The 20,878-nt window shown below is 41.9% G+C and overlaps 3 protein-coding genes and 1 non-coding gene across 7 annotated transcripts; 2 read left to right on the top strand and 2 right to left on the bottom strand.

Moving 5' to 3' along the window:
- The first annotated feature begins 1,461 nt into the window (after window positions 1-1,461).
- Window positions 1,462-14,339, top strand: ano8a (anoctamin 8a). 3 transcript variants are annotated; one of them, XM_086172594.1, is made up of 19 exons: window positions 1,462-1,874; window positions 4,731-4,841; window positions 5,766-5,898; window positions 6,467-6,605; window positions 6,683-6,779; window positions 7,070-7,186; window positions 7,349-7,476; window positions 7,563-7,724; window positions 8,713-8,865; window positions 9,096-9,222; window positions 9,369-9,424; window positions 9,526-9,600; window positions 10,155-10,652; window positions 10,817-10,993; window positions 11,499-11,690; window positions 11,776-11,907; window positions 12,184-12,294; window positions 13,031-13,139; window positions 13,283-13,595. In XM_086172594.1, the coding sequence occupies exons 1-19, from the start codon at window positions 1,664-1,666 to the stop codon at window positions 13,450-13,452; spliced, it is 2,898 nt and encodes a 965-aa protein (XP_086028720.1). In that variant the 5' UTR covers window positions 1,462-1,663; the 3' UTR covers window positions 13,453-13,595. The 3 variants fall into 3 exon arrangements, with proteins under 3 accessions (XP_086028720.1, XP_086028719.1, XP_086028718.1); XM_086172592.1 differs by having other exon boundaries at window positions 1,464-1,874; window positions 13,031-14,339; XM_086172593.1 differs by lacking the exon at window positions 12,184-12,294 and having other exon boundaries at window positions 1,463-1,874; window positions 13,031-14,339.
- Window positions 8,020-8,092, top strand: trnak-cuu (transfer RNA lysine (anticodon CUU)). Its single transcript has one exon. It is a non-coding gene; the product is annotated as a tRNA-Lys (tRNA).
- A 586-nt stretch (window positions 14,340-14,925) lies between the features above and the next one.
- LOC147219071 (DET1- and DDB1-associated protein 1-like) lies at window positions 14,926-17,856 on the bottom strand. Of its 2 annotated transcripts, XM_086172750.1 has the most exons (6): window positions 17,824-17,856; window positions 17,546-17,681; window positions 17,230-17,310; window positions 17,035-17,086; window positions 16,742-16,803; window positions 14,926-16,655 (listed from the first exon to the last, which is right to left on the bottom strand). In XM_086172750.1, the coding sequence occupies exons 2-6, from the start codon at window positions 17,552-17,554 to the stop codon at window positions 16,548-16,550; spliced, it is 312 nt and encodes a 103-aa protein (XP_086028876.1). In that variant the 5' UTR covers window positions 17,555-17,681; window positions 17,824-17,856; the 3' UTR covers window positions 14,926-16,547. The 2 variants fall into 2 exon arrangements, with proteins under 2 accessions (XP_086028876.1, XP_086028875.1); XM_086172749.1 differs by having other exon boundaries at window positions 17,546-17,839.
- A 1,161-nt stretch (window positions 17,857-19,017) lies between these two features.
- mrpl34 (mitochondrial ribosomal protein L34) lies at window positions 19,018-20,236 on the bottom strand. Its single transcript, XM_086172688.1, has 2 exons — window positions 20,096-20,236; window positions 19,018-19,462 (listed from the first exon to the last, which is right to left on the bottom strand). Exons 1-2 carry the CDS (start codon window positions 20,149-20,151, stop codon window positions 19,147-19,149), a joined length of 372 nt encoding a protein of 123 aa, XP_086028814.1. The 5' UTR covers window positions 20,152-20,236; the 3' UTR covers window positions 19,018-19,146.
- Between the last annotated feature and the right edge of the window lie 642 nt (window positions 20,237-20,878).

Here is a 20,878-nt window from a genome sequence, read left to right on the forward strand (position 1 = left end):
GAAAATTAGAATATTGTGATAAAGTTCTTTATCTCCTGTAATGCAATTACAAAAACAAAATTGTCATACATTTTGGATTCATTACAAATCAACTGAAATATTTCAAGCCTTTTATTATTCTAATATTGCTGAATATGGCTTACATCTTAAGAAAACTCAAAAATCCCATCTCAAAATATTAGAGTATCATGACAAAGTTTTTTTTTTTTTTTTTATTGCATTACAGAAGATAAAGAACTTTATCACAATATTCTAATTATCTGAGACAATCCTGTAGATACATTGAGAGAAATTACAGGTCTTGTGTAAGTTGTAAAAATCTGTATTGTATTGTGCAGTTTTCAAAATACAGAGAGACAAAAAACAGGCTTTACCGAAGAAAGTAGCTGCCTGTCCATGTTGTTGAATGCAAATGCTTAGACAGTATGTGGTGTTAAAACAATTACATTGATTTTGGAGAGGAGAGTTTGGACAAAGGGTGGTGAACGATACATTTCCACTGGGCTCGGTGACAGAATTGTTTATGCTGGTATAAGTCATTATGTTGCAAAAAAAAAAAAAAACAAAAAAAAAACAGGAAATATAGAGGCAATTATAGTTGTCTCCCATAAAAAAGCCTCACCTATCGACCGGATAACTATAAACTATCGAAACAACACGACGCCCTGTGGGCCCAGCAGGATAGTCCTTCATGTTTATTGTGAAAAGATTTATCTATATATGATGATGATAATTTTGTATGGTATTCATTTAAATTCAGGAAATGTTGTTTTTATTGGGAGATCCACCTTCTGACACATAAATGTAAAATTTTAATCCAAATTCCAAAAAGAACTGTTTTGACAAAGGGGCAAAACTAAGCAACAGAATATTAACTGGAGCAATATGAGTGAATAATCTTCTTCTAAATATAAAACAGACTCGGGAATCACTGTGAAAGAAATCATTCAAGTCACTAAACTGTACATTTAAACTATCTGCATACAACCTGCACTTTCACTTTGTGAGTTGCACATTCAAAGCTGCACTCAACTTTAAATTTCACATTTTCCCATTACTGTTAACATTTCTGTGTATGTTTACATTTTCTGCACTGTTTTCATTCCCCACACTATTACGAAAGTTTGCTTATTGTTATTCATTTATAGTTGCTGATCCGCGGACCGCAAAGTAAAAACTCCACTGTGCACGAAAACTCGTTTCCAATACACATGACAATTAACACTTTAAATTTTAAATTATCTCCACACATGAGGGGGCAACAATGTGCTTTTCCCGTGCACGATGTGCATGAACTGCATCACTGATGCATTGTGACGTCACATCTTTGTGGAAGGGTTTCATAAAACAGTGCACGTTTCTTGACGTGTAAATGCACTTTCGTGGGTGCTCCTCCACACACACACACATACACACACACGCGCGGGCGTGCGCTCTGACGTCACTAACCTGACAGTCACGACGGGTGTGTGAAGATGCCATGATCACGTTCCTCCTCCTCCTCCTCCTCCTCCACCTCCTCACCCATCACACACACGCACACACACACACACACACGTACACCACCAGGGGCTTCCCTTCACATGCATGCCCGCCAATGCCGCGCACGGCGGTCCGATCCACGCAGCGCGCCCCCGCGGCTCCTGAGTGGATGTGAGGAGCCATGCAGGCGGCCGCCGCCGGAGCAGCTGATACCGACGCTCCCGTGAGCGGCGGTGCAGCAGACGTCGACGACGGCGGCGGCGGCGGCGGCGGCGGCGGCGGCGGCGGTGGAGGAGGAGGAGGAGGAGGAGAGGAGAGGATGGAGAGGACGGTGCAGGGCGAGCTGCAGGACAAATCCACCAACGACCGACAGCAAACGTCCGGGGTGCTCGGTGAGTTGCATGTCTGGAGGAGGTTGCATGCCTGCGCATCCATGGGATTATATCGAAGGTGGTGTTGTGGTCATCCGATGGTTGGTTGCTGTGGTGATGCTCCGCAGCTGCACACTTCTGTGAATGAGTCACAGGGGACATTTTTTGGGGAAAAAAAGTCTTTTTCTTTCTACATTTCGGGGTGTCAAGCCGTGCTACATAGTGCGCATATGGATGGATGGAGCCAGGCCCTCTGAGGAGGAGGTGGAGGAGGAGGAGGAGGAGGTGGAGGAGGGGGACTGTATTTTTTTTTCCACAGGTGCATTCAGGAGCATGAATGCAGCACAGGAGGTGCACGTTGCCCCCCCCCCCACTCGGGTGCATTCAGGTGTCGCCCATGTGTAAACCCCCTCCCCCTGTCCTTGACATGAGTTGGCAGGACCTGCACCGCAACCATCTCAAAGTAGCAGTGAGAGTGTTGTCTTCGGGGGATTTGATTTTGTTACAGACCGAACCGCGGCCCGCCCGTGTCCGCTTCGGACTCATGGTGAAGGGCCTCTATCTAGATTTGTCCCAAAGTATCCTTATTATTTTAACATAACAACACCGACTGTCGTTTTTTTTTGCTCTGATTCATGACTCCATTGCATACAAAGGAGCGTGTTCAGATCCGGCCTTGGTTTTTGTCAGGGTTCTCGCATAACAGGGATGTGTCGCGATACATTGATCGTAAAATATAATTTAATCATAATAAAATGCTTCACCGCTCGTCTCGAGCGGAACCCGGCTATTGCACCGGTCAGATGATGTTAGACAGATGTCCGGTGCAGCCGGTTTGTTCGGCCGTGACGGGGCTTCAAACGCCAGTGGCTTCTGAATTATGGATAGAAATACAACCTCGACAAAAATACAAGATGTTTAATCCCAACTGATTTCAGATCTAGACATCCGGTAGTTGACTTAAGATATTGACATGCATACATATTAAAAGCATTTATATTATCTTGTAAAATGTTTACCTTTAAAACCCAGGTGGCTCCTACAAGTGCATTGTGTCTCCTGAATATTTTTATAATGTTACAAAGGTGTTACAATCAAATCAATGTTACAATCAAAACAGCCCCTTCAGCTTTGAAGCATGAGACTTATGTAAAAAAAAGGTCTGCGTTGTTTTTACTGACTGTTTAAATGTCAAGTGACATATTGTCCTTTGTGGATATCAACTACTAGGACGTACTGCAGTATTGATAATATTGAACTGGCCTTGGTTTTAATGGGTCACGGCGACGGAAATTGGGCTCATTTAACCACTAAAGTTTGATTTTAAAGAATGGATAATCACACCGCGTGTTGTTGGCTACAGCAGTGGCGACTCCAATAAGCACTTATCGAATTGCGTGAACTCGATTTAGCCGATGGATCCACCGTAAATCACCCGATGTGCGAACAGCTGCTGCACCATGCAAGTGGATGAACTTTTCCCTCGGGGCGAAGAGGTAAAGAGGAAGTAAAGTTGCCCTGTTGCGCCATAATTGCGGGCTAAATAATTCTGGTACTTTAAACGCATGTACAGAACTTCCTGCATTGCACAAGATACATACTAAAATGTTAAAATATTGTAATCATTCGATTTACAAAATCTACCAAAATTGAATTATTTGTTTTTACAATTGTGCTCCATGTCAAGTGCTAGTGTTGCTACCATACCTTCATTTTGCAATCCAAACACACACTGATAAACACATTCCACATATTGCTGAACACATTATTTTTTAGCAATTTTGTCAAAGCGTTTATCGTATACGTGCAGGCAAGATGTCGTGATCGCATCGTGAGACGTTGCGGTTCATACTCCCTTGGTGTGAGTGTGACAAGTGTGCCAAACGGAAGGGTCGTCTTGACAACAAGACAGAATAAAGAAAGGAAAAAAAACTTAAGTCTGCATACATGTTCACCAGTATCACTAGTATTTATGTTGGCGACATTGATTGACCTAAATAATGCCTGCGAGATGATTGACAATGCCAGCGGAAGAGAAGCTTGAAAACCTCTACTCCAAATGGGCAACTGACCAAACGGCAACAAATGTGACCCACAAATACAAATTACAAGTTTGGTTTAGTGTTATGTTCTGTCGGCTTTAAAGAGAAAATACTGTGGCGTCTCAATGACAGCGCCGACTCCCCGCAGGCAAGAAAGCAAGGAAGTAGGTGATGTGTTGGCGATGAAGAATGATCAATCCTGATAACAGATTCACAGCCGGAGTGTTACGGGACGTTTCGCCGAACAATGAAAGGATCAGTCAGTCAGCGGTTTGCGACGCAGGCGGCCTGACTCCAAAGTGTGACTTTCGAACGACAGCCGACACACGAAGGAAGGAAAGGAACGAAGGGGAAGCAGCCAAAAGGTGACTTCAGACTCCAGAGAGTCGTATTGTGACACTTCACAAGTGCCACTGCTTGAAAAATCAAGGTTTTGGAAATACTCGCCGGGAAACCGACCGTGACACGTGTGATTTACAAATATTTTTTTTTTCGTCTTGGAGACGCAGCCTGGATAACCTTCACGGTGATCGAACATTTCCGCTACCTTTTCCTTTCCCGTAATGTCACCGTGACAGTGACAGAAACAAAGAAATTAATAAATCGGAAGGGATGGAAAATATGGTTTCAGGGACGAGTGGAAGATACCAGCGGTGTTGATATTAATGACTAAGCTGTCGTCGGTGTCCTTGATCACACTGATGAAAAAATATTACCATCTGGCTTCTCTTAGAGTAGTTTCACCTTTCTTTCTCTACCCCCCCACCCCACCCTATTTTTATTTTGAAACTTATCAACCATAATTTGACTCTGCAGTGTCGCCTCTTCCATTTAGATAAATTGTTCGGGAAGCGGCTCCTGCAGGCCAGACACTACATTATGTCTCGGAAATCCTGGCTGAAGATGGTGCCCACCGAAAACTGCGATATCCTGATGACATTTCCAGGTGCGCTGAACCCACACACACAAACACACACACACAAACTGGTGATTAATCCATTACCGTAATGAGGGCAGAGCTTTCTCACATCAGTGTGTTTGACGCTCAGCTAGCCGCTGGGAGATATGAATGGATTTAAAAGCATATATCAATGGCAATGAGCTTTGGATACTGAATATTAAATACAGATGGTTCGATGGTGCAGTTTGTTTTTGTTTCAGACGTCATCGCTGCATCCATTTTTACCGGAAAATATCCCTCAGGGGGATGTATCGTCACAGAAACCAATCTCAAAAATTCTAAGAACACATAAATGTGACACTATTCTTTATTTAATGTTGAACACATGGGCAAAATATATCTCCTACTTCTCTGCCATCCTTATATTTTGACTAGGAGATTTCAGACATCCAAGTCCCAGCTGTTTACGTTTACCAGGATTTGCATCCAAATATTCAGTTGTTTTGATGACACACACAAACACACACACAGATCAGTTGTGTCTTATTTGTGTGTCATTGAGAGAACGGCAGAAAGAGGTGCCGCTCCAAAAGAACACTAAGTACAGCCTATTAGTCCGGGATGAGTTCGGTCTATCAAGGCTTAGTTGAGCTTCAAAGACACCATATTCTCACCTGAAATCAGAAATGTGATTGCATTGCACTTGTGTGCAGCCCTGCGCTCAGCCTATGGGAACAAGGCTGCGATACGGTACAGTAAATGCAGACAGGAATTTCAGCGAAGTGACCTTTCTTTGCTGCAGCCACCCCTCTGTGATTTAGCCTTTCTGTCAGGATAATGACTGATATCTCCGGTCCAGCCTCTTAATGCAGCAGCGAGCACGTCATTTCTTGGTGTAAATAAACAGGTTTGTAAATAGGCTTCGAAATGCATGAAAAGAAAAAAAAAAATTTTTTTTTCCCTTTTTAGATACAATTGATGATCACACGATGCTGTGGCTACTGAATCAGATTCGTGTGGGGATCCCGCAAGTCAGCATTCAGGTTCGGCAGCATAAACATACCCAGGCGCAGGCCTTCTTCATCACCACGACGTTTGAGAAGTAAGATCATTTGGGATGAGTGTGAAGATTCCTGTGCTTGTGTTTATGTTTGTCAGTTGGATTTACTTCAAAAGTAATAACTTCCAGCACACAGAATACATAGATATGGGTCTGCAAGAAAGCTGATTTTTCTGTGTTACCATCTGTTTATGCGTAGATTTATTAAGGCTTTATCTTGTGATGAAGGTGTTTGATTGTGACCGCCGTGGTAAAAAAAAAACCGGAGGGGAGGAAGTTCATCAGCAAAATGTAGGAATTGGCAGATTAACGCAGAGGCTTCACCCAGTTTTTTTCCGATGTCCATTTCACCGCGTGCTCGTCCTTAATCTGCCGAGCATCTGTTTGCTGACCGGAGGCCATCGAGCGGGATTAGTAACTTCAGGTTGATCATGAAATTTTCCGTATCGCCAAGGGGGTTGCAGAGCAGAACCATTGCAATAACTGTAAAGAGATATAATCGAGTAGTTTACCGTCAATGCATGCTGCTAATGTATTATTGTAATATCGTGCACAAATTTGCCTATTGGAGTTTATGTTCTCGCACCTCTGAGTCCCCCTTCCCCCTCAGCCTGCTGCAGGGGGCGGAGCAGATGAGCATGCACAAGGCCGTCAAGGCTCAGTTCGGCGGCGGGATGCGGCGGTTTTCGTGCGAGGAGGACAACATCTACGAGAACATAGAAAGCGAGCTCTGCTTTTTCACCTCGCAGGTATCGTAGGTTTCAACGCCGCTCCAGGAAATGCACTTTCGCCGTCAACTCACGTTTGTATCTGCGACTGTTTTCAGGAGCGTCAGAGCATTATAAAGTATTGGTTGGATAACCTGCGAGCCAAGCAGGGCGAGGTGCTTCACAACATCCACTTCCTAGAAGGACAACCAATAAGTACGATGGTTCACACTCTTCGTGTCTTGTTCACTTCTATTTCAGTTTGGTGTTTTGTGTTTCATCTTTTTTGATGTTCAAAAAAATCAATAAATAAAGGCATTACCTACCTATTTAGCCTTGCAATGTAGAGTCCCAATATTAAGTGAATCCTAATCCTTGTTAGATTGACAAGTTTGACCTGAAAATGTACAATTTCTGACCAATGCGTGGTCATTTGGTGGGGGGTCAGTTTCCTAAATTGATTGTTAAACGGAGTTTAATGGAATATTGAATGTTTTGCATCCCAGTCCCGGAGTTGGTGGCCCGAGGCGTCATCCATCAGATGTTTCCCCTCCACGAGCAGAGGATCCTAAACCAGCTGATGACCTCCTGGGTCCAGGCTGTTTGCGAGAGGCAGCCCCTGGGTATGCAGTGTCTAATTATTGTTTTTTTTTAAAAGATAATCATGAATTCATGATATAAAACATTAACTTATGCTGTGAAACTATTATCCCTTTTGGTTTTTTTTTTGTCTGGGTTTCGTATTTCAAGCTGGCTGATTCTTCGTGCCTGATTTCTGTTTCCAGACGATATCTGCGACTACTTCGGGGTCAAAATCGGCATGTATTTCGCCTGGCTCGGTTTCTACACCAACTCTATGCTTTACCCCGCCGTCATTGGCTTTCTGCTCTGGATCCTGGCGGAGGCCGACCAGGTCTGTGCACATGGCGAATTTAAAAAAAAAAAAAAAAAAAACCTTAGCAAAAATCAGCGTCTTTTATTCTCTCCATCCTTTTTCAGACCAGTCAGGACATCTGCTGTGTGGTGTTCGCACTTTTCAACGTGGTGTGGGCCACATTGTTTCTGGAGCGCTGGAAGAGACGGGAAGCAGAGCTGGCCTACAGGTGGGGCACCTTGGACACCCCTGCCGAGTCCTTGGAGGAACCCAGGCCACAGTTCAGGGTGAGATATTCCAACACTTAAGTCTACACAGCGTGCCGCAGTCCAGTGAGTTATGAAATAATCGTGCCGAGACCGGCGCCTCCGGGCAACCCACCAGAAAATGTGATCAGTGTGGGAGGGTTTCTCCATTTGCACGCTCCCGGCATCATAACTTTTTGTCTGTGCTGTGTGATGGTGGTGGTGTTCGGAGGGGGGCGTGGGTTTCACCCCCCTGTTGTGAAACACATGTGAACAGAAAGGGGGAGGGATTTTGTGTGCCTTGATCCAAAAGGAATGCAGGAAGTGCAAGATGCACGCCCGGCTAGCTCAGTCGGTAGAGCATGAGACTCTTAATCTCAGGGTCGTGGGTTCGAGCCCCACGTTGGGCGGCATACTTTTTCAGCTGCTACAAAGATGGCACAATTTCTCTGTGTTTGACGACACCATTTCTAAAGAAAAATAGAAAAAATCCTTGTTAAGAGTATTGTTAAATATTTTTGCATTATTTGTTTTAAGGCTGAGCAGTTTGACAACAAATGTCTCTTCCATTTACTTTCCTTTCCCCTTTGACCTTCAGGGGTCGCCACAGCGAATCAACCTCCTCCATCTAACCCTATTCTCTGTAACCTCCTCCCTCACCCCAACTTACTTAATGTTCTCGTTCACTACGTTCATAAATCTTCTCTTTGGTCTTCCTCTCGACCTCCTGCCTGGCAATTCCAACCTCAGCATAGTTCGACCAATAAATTCACTATCCCTCCCTAATGCACAACAAAACCATCTCAGTCTGGCTTCACTGACCTCTCTGAAACATCTAACATGTGCCGCCCCTCTGTGAAAACCAAAGTGTAATTACTATAATAATCAAAGGAATAACATATGCAGGTGTATATGCCAAAAATATTCAAGCAGTTGCAAAATAAAAGAAGTGAGACAAAATCAGTGGCCAGTCTTATATTTCAATTAGTTGTCTTAGTAAAAGACGATGCCGGGCCTTGCTGTTTTGCAGGGTGTGAAGCGCTGCAGTCCGATCACGGGCTGCGAGGAGTTCTACTACCCGCCGTGGAAGAGAACCGTGTTCAGATGGCTGGTCAGCCTTCCCATCTGTCTCCTCTGTCTCTGCTTCGTCTTCCTCGCCATGCTCCTCTGTCTGGAATTGCAGGTTCGGACTCTCGCCCTCCAGTGAGAAGAGAGGTTGAAAGCGTCCATATTTATGTATAGAACAGTGGATGATACCGTTTACACGCACGTTAAACACCCCGCCGGTCTGTTTGGAGTCTTGTGGAAATGCCTTAAAAATAGCTGCGGGAGTCGAGAGAGCTGATATGAGTGAAATGGAAAAAAAAAAGAGGACCTGTTAAATATTCATCGTGCCTCTTATTCTGCTCACAGGAAGTGGTTATGGAGATTCAAGAGCTACCTGGCATCACAAGATTCATCCCGAAGATACTCCTGGCCATTACTGTAACCATATGTGATGAAGTATATAAGAAAATTGCCTATTGGCTCAACGACATGGGTGAGAGGCCCTCATGGACAGAAACGCGTGTGATATATGAATTCTTCACCAGGCATGAAATGAAAATTAAATTGCCTGTTTTTTTCCTCAAATGATTGTAATTCAAGGGACTAAATGAATTCTTACTCCCTCTTTCTCTTTCCCAGAGAACTATAGACTTCAGAGTGCCTATGAGAATAATCTCATCATCAAAATGGTTTTTGTAAGTTGCACCTCCGCCGCTGTATGTTTAGCAAAAGAAATACAATCATCGTGATTTAGCGAGTATTCCACCTCTCGCTATGTGCTCTTGTTACTTTACAGTTTGAATTCATCAATTCTTATCTCAGCCTTTTCTACATTGGATTCTACCTCAAGGACATGGAGCGGCTGAAGGAGGTCAGGACTGCGAGCAGAAATGGAATCGGCTACATTAGCATAGCAGAGGGATAATATTGTGATTGTTGTTATATTATTGTTTTTGTTAGATTTTGTCAATGCATTTTTTTTATTAATTCACCTCTACAAAAAAAGATCTCTGTTAAAAAAAGAACCTCTGTCTTAATGAAACTGCATTGAACAGAAGATAAGCAAATTATTATTTCAACAAAGTATTACAAGGTAATGATTTTCTTTTGTTGATTTTTTTTTAACAGGGTTTGCACGACATCGAAACAATACATTATATCTAATTACCTTAACATGAAAAATTTGAAAACACACCTCATAAACTTTAATGAAACAACAGGAATAACAAAGTGATAATTCCACTGTTTGAGCATAAGCATATCATATATTCACATTTTGAAATGACAGCTATATTTGTCAAAAAAATTAATAATTTAATCTCTGGCTGTTATAGAAACTAATAAGCTCTTTCTTTTCTACTGCTGGATTTGTCTATATTAAATTCCTAGCCTTGCTATTCCTCTCCGCTTCCCTGCTCCTCACAGATGTTAGCCACGCTTCTGATCTTCCGGCAGTTCCTGCAGAACATCAAGGAGGTCCTGCAGCCGTATCTCTACGAGCAGAACAAGTTAGGCGTCTTCACCCCGAAGGTGCTATGGGAGCTCCTCCAAGCCATCATGCTGAAATACGGCCGCCTGGCTCTGGGTAAGGCCCAGGCCTCCATGACAGCGTATTCCTTCTTGGGGCCCAGAGGACTTCCCGTCGGTCACGCCACCGACGGGAACCCGCAGCCGAGGAAAAGAGGGGACTTGAAAGCCGGCTTCAGGCTGACGGAGGAAGAGTGGGACATGAGCGACTGTGCTCTGAAGCAACGCAAGGTCAGCTTCACGGAGAAAGTGGATTACCAGGACGTGGCGACGGAAATACAGACGGTGGACGACAGCTTCTTGGAGGACAGTCCCACTCTGGTGGAGGAAGGAATGGATCCGTCCAGTATTTTTGACAGCTGCGATGAGGACAGCGACTCGGAACCGACTGCTCAAGTAGGTAACCCTTTCCCACGCCTTTTAATCGGAGGTGCTCGATATCCATCTCACCAAGTCCCCAGGAACTGAATAGTCACGCAGTCAAAAATAGAACACACAGTGAAACTGGTATTTCTTCTTGCCAATTGCAAAACACGGTATCGTACATGCAATTTTTACAGGAGAGCAAGGAAAGTTCCGCTCTTTCCTGCTCGAGAGAATCGGATTCTCTCTGCCAGAGAAGAAAACACACCGGCGAGGGAAGGGAGGACAAGAGGTCATGGATCGATCCACCGGAGGAATCCACATCCGTCACTATGACACAGGCTGAGATCGAGAGCTGCATGCAGACATACGAGGTGGGACGCGCTCTGAAATTTAAAATCGGGACTGGATCACTTAATTTATCATTACTACAGAGGCGTAACATGGATTTTTTTTAAAAGTTGCAATCAGACTATATATTTTATTCACTTTGCCTCGTTATCTAATTTTCCGAATTCTTTTTGTAAATAGTGATTTATTTTTATCTTCAAATCTGCAGGAAACTACTCGCAAATAAAATTGATTGTATCAGCATTTCGGGAGAAAAAAAATAACAAAAGCAATTTTTTGGATTCGGTTTATAGAAGAATTACGAACCATGACGAATCAAAAAAAAAAAAAAATCCTACATTAAGATATCGGCTCAATGAAGAAATAGTCTATGGGGCAGAATTCCCCCTTATTAAAATCCTTCAAGTCAATTTCTACCATTTATCAAACGCACATGAATTTAAACTATCTGTCTGGAAATGCCAAAGCAGATTTAGAGATCGGCAGCAAATACCTTCGCGTGTTGTGATTTTCTTCTACATGTTGCAGGATACGCTTCAGGACTACCAGGAGATGTTCATCCAGTTTGGCTACGTGGTGCTCTTCTCCTCTGCGTTCCCCCTGGCGGCCATGTGCGCCCTGATCAACAACATAATCGAGATCCGCAGCGACGCCCTTAAGCTCTGCACGGGTCTGCAGAGGCCCTTCGGACAGAGGGTAGAAAACATCGGCCAATGGCAGGTCGGTGCGCGCCGATTCAAAATGTCCTATCGTCCTGCGAGGGATTTTTAAAACCTATTTCTATATTTCTGTTGTTCGAACGCAGACTGCCATGGAGGCCATGGGCTTGATAGCGATCATCGTGAACTGTTACCTGATCGGTCAGTGCGGTCAGCTGCAGCGCCTCTTCCCATGGCTAAGTCCTGAGATGACCATCATCTCCATTGTCTTACTGGAGGTACAGTATGTACAGAAAACGCGGCAAAGAGATTTCAGTTTTCCAACAAATATGCAGTTTGACCCCCAAAAAATGCACATGTGCATGGCCTGCTATTATTATAATTTGTCGTTGTGGTTGTTGTAAGTTCATATCAACTAAGATGAACACAAATCCTCGAGGCAGTCTATGGTATGTCAGATGTGTATGTGTGTGTGTGTGTGTGGGTTGGTATACATGAAAAGTAAACTGTAACCGTCCGTTGAGCTTGTCCCTCTGTGGTCTCGTGGTTTACAGCACTTTGCAATCCTGCTAAAGTACATCATCCATGTTGCCATCCCTGATATCCCTGGCTGGGTAGCAGAAGAGATGGCCAAGCTAGAATACCGACGAAGGGAAGCTTTCAAGGTATAGTTGTATCATAGCTTGAAAGACCTTCGTCCATCTTTCATATTTATATTGACATGTCACCGTGTGTCCTTTGGTCTCGATGTGCATTGTGTAAAAATGTGCAAGACCTCAGTCTTGATCAGATACATGTAATATTTGTGTGTGTTTGACAGTATTCTAACACGTCAGTTGAGATTGATTTTAATGGCCATCTTGATGACACCTGTCAGAAGCCACTATTATAATACTTACCAGTATTATAATAACTGCCAGTCAAGTAACGATTTTAAATTCTTTCTGCACCTAATGTAAGTCACATGTGTAGTAACCAGGGCAATAATGTAATATACATTTCCAACCAATAGTTTTAAAAAATGCAAAAATGTGACAGAAAAAGACTGCAAAAATACAGTTATTCTTCCACTGCATAATTTGAATTTTTTCCCGTATGCATCCTGGAATACAACCTGAAGTCACTTTGATTATTTGAACACTTTTACAGCCATTATTTTGCAACTATATTCTGCACAATAAGCTGATTCTTTATTGGTTCTGGCATTGTATCGCAATGTTGGCCTATATTTTCATTTTTAACTTGTATCACTTGAAGGCACAACATTTACATTGCTAATTTTGTATGTGGGTTATTTAATTATTGGTAAGTTCTACTTCTAAACTGATTTATCTGCTTCTTGAACAGAGAAGATGACAGTAGGTCATTTTATTAAAGATCTTCACTGTTACCCCTCAATAGAGGCACGAGCAGCAGGCCCAGCAACATTTCCAGCAACAGCTCAGGCGTCGGCGTGAGGAAGAGGAGCTCCAGCGTCAGGCCGAGCTCCAGGCAGAGGCCCGACAGGAGAGTGAGTACCACAAGTCAGACTCCCAGCACCAGCACCACCACGACAAAGCTCCGGGGAGCAAGCCGGGGGAAAAGCTCAAAAGACCCAGCTCTCTGCTGGGGAACAACAACGTGATGAAGCTGAAGCAGATCATCCCTCTCCAGGGGAAGTTCTCCTCCAGCACCTCACGTTCCCCGGCCCAGTCACCGACGGGGGGAGAGGCGAAGCTCCCGGGATTCCTCAAGTTTCTGAAGTCGCCGGAAGTGAAAAAGGAGCCGGCGGTGGCTGTCGGTGCGACTCCCGGCTCGACCGTGAGCTCTGCAGCTCCGCCTAGCGGCCAGGAGAGGTCACAGTCTCCCAACAGGACATTCAGTCCAGGGAAGCTGTTCAGCTTCAGCAAGTCCGAGGGTACAGTGGTTTGTGCCAACGGGACACAGCCGCCGGGCCAGGCCCTTCATCCTCAGCCTAGTCGGGCCGACTTAAACACAACTCAAGAGGAGTTGCCCTCTAATGAGTCCGAAAGAGGAGACACAAGACAGTTGACTGATGCTGAAAACTCAAAGAGTTAGTAAACCCTACCGACGTAATGTTACAGATGACGTGCAATGTTAACGTTCAGGTAAATAATCGGAGACAGCGACACGCCTGCGCTGTAGGGAATCATGCTAGTCGCGAGGACCTCTCGAAAATGCAACTTACTTCTCGCATATTGTATCTAATAACACTTGAGAATAGCTTCCATGTAAAAAAATGTACAGTAAATGTAACTCTTGGGGACAGGGAGGGGAGGGGAAGATTTACGGTGTTCAAATACTGCATGACTGCCTGATTTCCAGCTGCACCAGAACAGGTTTTACCGATGCGAAGGGTCCATTTTTCTTTCCAAATCCAGAATGCGATCATGGAGCCCCCGGTTTTCTTCAAACGGGAATAGGAGCATCGAGTGCATGTCGGTTCACGTGCATGTGTCACCCACTCATCTCGTCCTTTTCAGTTACCGAGCACTTTCCAAGCCATTGTATTCTCTGCAATAGGTCAGAATATATTCACTGTGACCATGAAAAAAAAATTCTATTTTTCTTAACTTTGATTTTCTATGAATTATTTTACTACATGAATTAGTGAATGTACCTCTGATGCAAATAAATCTCACTTGAATAAACATCCATTAAGAGGGAATGCGACGGCCGAACTGGTCATTAATAAATATCACTGGATGGTCAATAATGTGGCTGGGTGGAGTTGTGCTTTTGCAACTGGAGCTGGTAGGGAAACGATGTTCAGAAGGCAGAATTGTAGACATCTAACCTTAAAGTTGATTATTAAATGAAATGGAAAAAAGATATACTTTTATGTTGAAATTTCCAGCATTGACAGGGTTCCCTGTCTCTACTACAGGTCATTCTGATGGACTTTCACACATGATATTTGAGAATGTAATCTGAGAAAATTGTATATCTGCTTTGTTCAAAGATAAAGAAAATGAGAAAATGAATCTTGCACTCCTTTAGAAAATATTACTTTTTAGTTTAAAAATTCATCATGCTGTTCTCCAAACAACTATAACCATTTTGAAGGAGAGATAATCCACATACACATCCCTCTCATGATCAGGAGTTTCTTTCTTTTTTTCCATGACTCGGAAATTGGACAGATGGTTCTGGATTTTCCGGGACCAGTGGGAGAAAGAGAGAGGAGGGAGTTTTTTTTTTTGTCAGCCCTTTCTGAACACATTGCTTACTCGGCTTTACAGGCTTTGTGACTGGGTTTTCAGGCATTTGAAAAAGAGTCGAAAACGGAAACTGAAAACAGTTTTATAGGATGAACTCAGAACAAAAACATCTGAAAATACAGAACAAGCAATACGGTCATGAAATACAATCCATACAACAAAAAGAACTAGAAGAGAAAAAAAGACTGCATGCTCTAATTTGCAATTACACTTTCTATGAAATGTCATGCAGTCTTTTTTGAATGTATCAACAGGCAACTGTGACCAGCCTCCTCTACTTCAGCACATCTATTTGTGACGATGTCAATTGTGCTTTCAGCCTCAACAGAGCCAGCACTTTTGCTAACAGTCAATGTGGCAAACGCATCCTTATGCTTTTGCATTTTCTTTTTCCCATAAAAGTGCAGGTATTCCATCTTCGGCAAGTCCATAAAATAGTTTCACCTCAATACTACTTTGGCATAGCTAACTCCAGTGTAGAAAAGGTGGCTAAAGTCAGAGAAATATAACACGCACGACATGTAGGAGAAATCTGCATCGTTACCCAGTGTCAGAACAGCCCTATTAAGCAGCGTATGCACAAATGTTTTCAATGTGCAGTGATGAAAGATGGGAGTTGTTTATTAAGCTTTGCTGTCAAAAAAAAAAAAAAGCCTGTAATTCCCAACATCATGGACCAAATGTGAATAACTCATTTATCTCAAAGAGTCCAAGCACAAAACATGATCATGCATTAACACACACTGAAAGACAGCAACTATCTTGTACGGTATTGCGCGCACTCTGCAACTATACAGATACAAAGCTACAAATCTGCATGTTATACTGTACACTGTGCTCAACTAAGTTTGTGCCAGCCTGAATGTTCTCATTGAACGATATAATTTACAATACCTTTCGAACCAAACTAAACCAAATGTAAACAAAAGATGCTAAGACGTTGTGAAATCATCAGACAACTCAATTTAAGGCAGCTTTTCCCAAACAAAAGAAAAATGCATCTTTCAGCACATATGTCATTTTCATAAAAAAAAAAACAGTCCAACAAAACCCTGAATATATATATATATATAATTAAATCTAATCAACAAACACCACATTTGTCACAATTTTACTGTCACAACAGTAGTTTTATAAACAGCTAACTAAAATATATTTTATGGACAAATGTCATTATTAAGTCAAAACTTAAAAACATATCAAGGTAGCCATAACGAAATGGCATGCAGCTTAACCAGTCCCACAAAATCGATGTGTATAATCTCTATGATGGTACTACAACTGTAAACCACAAAGTGGCAGCAGGAGTTAAGAACTTCCTCCCTCTACAAAAAAAATAACAAAAAATAAATCTAGAGGGCGAGGAATACAGAGGTAGACTTATGCTATTTTTCACGACAAACATTTAACCTGATGCTTAGGTGCAGCTTTACTGACGTGAAAAGAAATACTGGCGGGGGGGTAAACATTAAGGGAATGGATTTTGTGAAGTCTGATTCAAATTGTACAACAATCCCTGCAATTAACCGTGTCTGTGCTGAAAAAAGGGGGCACTGAAAGTATTGATCCTCGTGTGGTTAAGTGCCACAGCCTGAGTTTGCAAACATATTTATACCATCCGTTTGTGTGCGTGCACGAGTGAAAATGCACTTTGAATGTGTCAGTCACTTCCTGGTGTGCAAAAAAAAACTCAAGTCTTATAAATCGTCATTTAGCTCTTGACTGTTTCTTCTAGCAATTTTGCGGGGAGGCGCCGTGTTCTCCCCTTCTGATAGTTCCTGCTCCCTCTTTTTTGCTGCATTTTGCTAAAAAGAAAGAGAAAGACATACTTAGCAAACAGAAGAACATTTCAGACCGACATTCTACAAACTACTATGGACTCAATACCAACCTTTTTATCCCACATCTGATGAAGATATCTCAACAGGATGTTTGTCTTCTCTGTTACAATGACTGACAACAGTAAACAAACAAAATGATTAGATCATGAAAAACAAAAAGTGAAAACAAGAATACAGTTGGATAAGCTGGTAGACAGGCTAGGGGCTACCTACAGGCATTTGGGATTTCAATAATTTCCTTGCCATATATATATATATATATATATATATATATATATATATATATATTGATTCAGTCTTTTTAGACAAAAGTGACTTTCCCTGCTCCTGTGTCTGTACTTACCCTGCTCCGACGGATATTCCCGGGTTGGAATATACACTGATGGCTGTCGATTCTAAAACGACATAGAGACTCAGGTCAGTCTGAAAAGTGGCAATAATTATCCATGACATGAAATAAACTTCCGTCACTGCAGAAAAATGTAATCTTAAGTATGAAACGTGAAGTATTATTTCAAGAAGAGGTGTTGTCACTCACTGATGCTTTACATACAGAGTCGGCATGGAATCTGCTGAAGTTATTTATGTTGTAGACAGGAAGACCCTTCAAGAATTCACCCTGGGAACAAACACCCAAACGGAAATTAGGGAACTCACACTTCGTCCTTTTCTACCTTTGCAACGATGGTAGTCACAATCGAACTTCCACTCTGAATAACAACGTGGTTGTGATATGGCAGAAGAATCACAGTAGTTTGCTACTGTCCAGCAAAATATCAGTGGCAGTCGTTCAGGTTGTATCAAACTGACGTGTAAAGCCATGCGGTTACACGGAGAACGAGTTTTGACCTTACCTTTTCCATGTTTTGCCAAACTTGGGTCCTACTTGCTAAATACGAGTAAGCGCTAGCTAACTAGCTGCTGATCCTTGTCTTCGTCGCCGACAGGACGACGGTTTCTGTTTACCAGTTCGGCCGCTTCTGACGACACCTTCGATAAATGTACAAAATATTATATTTAGTTAAATGAAAGCGAGGATACTTTAATCGCGCGGTTACTTCAGTCGATAAGAATTATAAAGGCTATGCGAGAGGACAAATATCTTTGGAAAGCTAACTTGCTACTAACTCACAACTCCATTTTTCTTGTGTGCGTTCGAGGGGCGGTCATTTTCGGATCCTAGGCATCTGATTGGTCGAGGGGAGGTCGCCTCGAAATAGGGGGAAAAGCATATCGACGCGCTGATTGGACAGATGTTTATTATGTAACAGCCCTGTTCGCATCGTGGGGCGAGTTTTGTGTATTTGGGTTCAAACAAGTCTCTTACACTTCACATTAAATAGGCTTATGAACCAAAACAGTTCGATGTAACTCCCCCCATCTTCTCGGTTGTTTACGGTAGAAAAACTGTAGCGTGTGATTTTGATAATCCACAGAAATCGTGAATGAGCTTCCCATTACAGATTTCCAAGAATGACAATAATGCAAAATGGATGTACAAAAGCCTCTGATATTTCTAATATGAGTAGTCCCATCACGTACAAGAAATAGCGATTTCCTGAGTTCACACCTTCATCCAAGTTAGTTCACTTCAACCTTCGTCTTAGGAGTTGTGAAAAGCACTGGATTTGGAGGCATTTATACTATACCTGCACCTTCACGGATATGGCCTGTAAAATATAATTTCAGTGGCTGGAAATTTATTTTTCCTGGTTTGTTTCATCATTTTTCCCATGTATGCTGACTACTTTTAGCAACTCATTTATTTTCACTAGTTTTCAAATTTGTATATTTTGTTCATATAGCACAGTCTAAAACAGTAACTGAAACTGCCCATTGAATATTTTCAAATTTACCCCAAATGATCCATATTACATGTAAAAGCAACTACTGACATTTTCAATGTCAAAAATGTCAATACAATGTCAAACATATTTGATTTAAACCCATATATTCCCCTGCCCAAACCTAAATATATGATGTTAGTTTCAGTTAAACATATTAGCAATATATATAACAACCTTTTTACTAAAAAGCAAATGAAGCAATATAAGGGGAAGACAGGCACTCCCCACTCCTGCTGCAGTCTCAGGCACATTGTGATAGATTATTTTGACAACATACATTTTCACTCTACAAACATAACTTAAAAAAAGACCAATTCACAAATTGTTTAACATTTATTTATTTCAACTGAACTCAATGATTCAGAGTAGTAATTAATCATCTGAATCAAACAGTGTTCATAATAAGAGAGGAGATGTACCAGGGTCCTTTTGTCTCACTGCAATAGCATCCTGTTTGTTGAAAGTGACATTTCATTATCCCACACATTAGTAGTGAAATAGAAATATCAAAACAAGCCCCCACCAGTATCACTACTTAATAATCAAGTTCACTTGTAAGCTCCTCCACAAATTCAGAGTCAATGTTTGTTTCCTTTCTTCAAGCACTTTCAGTGTGAAAGTGACTTTCGTCCTTTCAGTATCCGCCGTAACAGCACCTCAATGCCACCTCTTGAGCTAAGCCTTTTAATCCATCCGTGGGTCCTCTTGCGTTTAATGTTCTTGGGTTGATACTCAGTACCTCGTTTTCTTGTCCGCACTTGTTGGTACTGCCATGGGAGCTGCTGGAACACTCCAAAACCCTCAGACTGTGAAGAAAGTGGCCCACATCTAGAAGTCTCAGATCCTGCAGCTCCTCTGGGAACTAACCAGTTGCTAAAAAAACGAACTGGAGTGCCAGTTTGTGCAAGGTTTCCCGTTGGAATTCTGGACAAGGACAAAAATTAAAAACTATTAATTAGAGCAATTTCTCTTATTAGAGTCAAATTGTAAACTCCGGTAAAATCCAGCGTCAGGTTTTTTTCTTGCTATTGTATTAATATATCAGTAAAAACTTGGGAGTTCTACTACAATACAATCAAACCTGGGATAATTTCAGAAATTCTGTTTGCTTTAAGTGTCCAATTTAAAAGTACGGGTTGGAAAGAAATATAAAGACACACATTCAACCGAAATCTGTCATAAAAAAAGGTATTATAACCCTAATTTCGTTTCCAAAAGGCACTTTCGGAAGAGGTCACGCAGTGAACGCGTTACAAATGCCCCTGTACCTCAGTAAAATAAATAAATTTTTAAATGTAAATAATGAACTACAGGTACAGTTCTTACTATTATTACACTGAATATAAATTTAAAAAAGCATCTTTGTCCGGATATCTGTCTTTGCAACTTAATGAGATACTTTTGTATAGATTTTGCTACATGTTTGCTGATAACTTTCATTAACAACCAATGTGAGCCACGCTGCTAAGCTAGCTGCTAAACGTTAGCATCGTAAATTAACACAAATATGATTCTCCAATGTGCCACCATAAAGTAAAAAAGGTCGCACTGTTTTACCTGGTGAGGCTGTTTACTCCGCGTAGTCGTGAGAAAGACGATAATATGCTATTCATTGTGGAATATTAAGGGTTTCCAAAGGCATTGAGGAACTGAATGTCACCAATCTTCTTCGTGGTGTTTTTAGGTTTTTGAAACCGCTCCCTTGGCACACTAGCGCCACCCTCTGGTGTGTTGCTCAAATAACATGACTCATGCATTAATAAACATTGACCTACAATTCTAAATACATTCTGAATAATTCTCTGTACTGTTGAATTTCCCCACAACCTGAGTTGTATTCATCATCACAATATTTGAGGTGAATATGTCCCACAAAATCCCAATCAAATTCCAAATGAAAATTCCATCTTCAGAAAAACAACCATTCCTCTTTCTTGCCAGCATCGCATTGAAGCATTCGCTGTAAATGACTACTGAAATCAGATTTAATGCTTGGATTGAAATTGAAGAAATTACTGCCACGAATGCACGATTCACCTTAATTTGCTGGAATACCCTTCAACGACAGGATGACAGGAGACGCTGTTTTGCCTGCAGGATATACCTCAAATAAATCATTAATATTACTTCAATTATTCAGGCTATGTCCATGAGCTTGATGTCCATGGATGGAATTGATATCCCTGAAAAGGTATTTTCGATATTTGTGCAGTTTTAACTCTAAAACAATTGTGTTCAGCTTCAAGGTAAGCGTACATCTTTACTCTTCATTAAATCTAAAGAGAAATAAATGACTGAAAATTGATTCCTGGTTATCTATTCCTGTCTCAAGCAACAGAT

Source organism: Fistularia commersonii, chromosome 25, assembly GCF_037954325.1.
Source record: "Fistularia commersonii isolate RoL2024-O1a breed Wild chromosome 25, RoL_Fcom_v1.0, whole genome shotgun sequence".
Taxonomy (NCBI): Eukaryota; Metazoa; Chordata; class Actinopteri; order Syngnathiformes; family Fistulariidae; genus Fistularia; species Fistularia commersonii.

Bases quoted from the DNA above. Each gene is read 5' to 3' on its own strand.
- mrpl34 (XM_086172688.1), bottom strand. From the start codon at position 20,151: ATGAATAGCATATTATCGTCTTTCTCACGACTACGCGGAGTAAACAGC. The intron at 19,463-20,095 runs GTAAAACAGTGC...GTCCTTGTCCAG, and splicing joins GGAGTAAACAGCCTCACCAG to AATTCCAACGGGAAACCTTG.
- LOC147219071 (XM_086172750.1), bottom strand. The intron at 16,804-17,034 runs GTAAGTACAGAC...TACTGTTGTCAG, and splicing joins GGAATATCCGTCGGAGCAGG to TCATTGTAACAGAGAAGACA. The intron at 16,656-16,741 runs GTTGGTATTGAG...CTTTCTTTTTAG, and splicing joins ATCAGATGTGGGATAAAAAG to CAAAATGCAGCAAAAAAGAG.
- ano8a (XM_086172592.1), top strand. From the start codon at position 1,664: ATGCAGGCGGCCGCCGCCGGAGCAGCTGATACCGACGCTCCCGTGAGC. The intron at 7,187-7,348 runs GTATGCAGTGTC...TTCTGTTTCCAG, and splicing joins TTGCGAGAGGCAGCCCCTGG to ACGATATCTGCGACTACTTC. The intron at 7,477-7,562 runs GTCTGTGCACAT...ATCCTTTTTCAG, and splicing joins TCCTGGCGGAGGCCGACCAG to ACCAGTCAGGACATCTGCTG.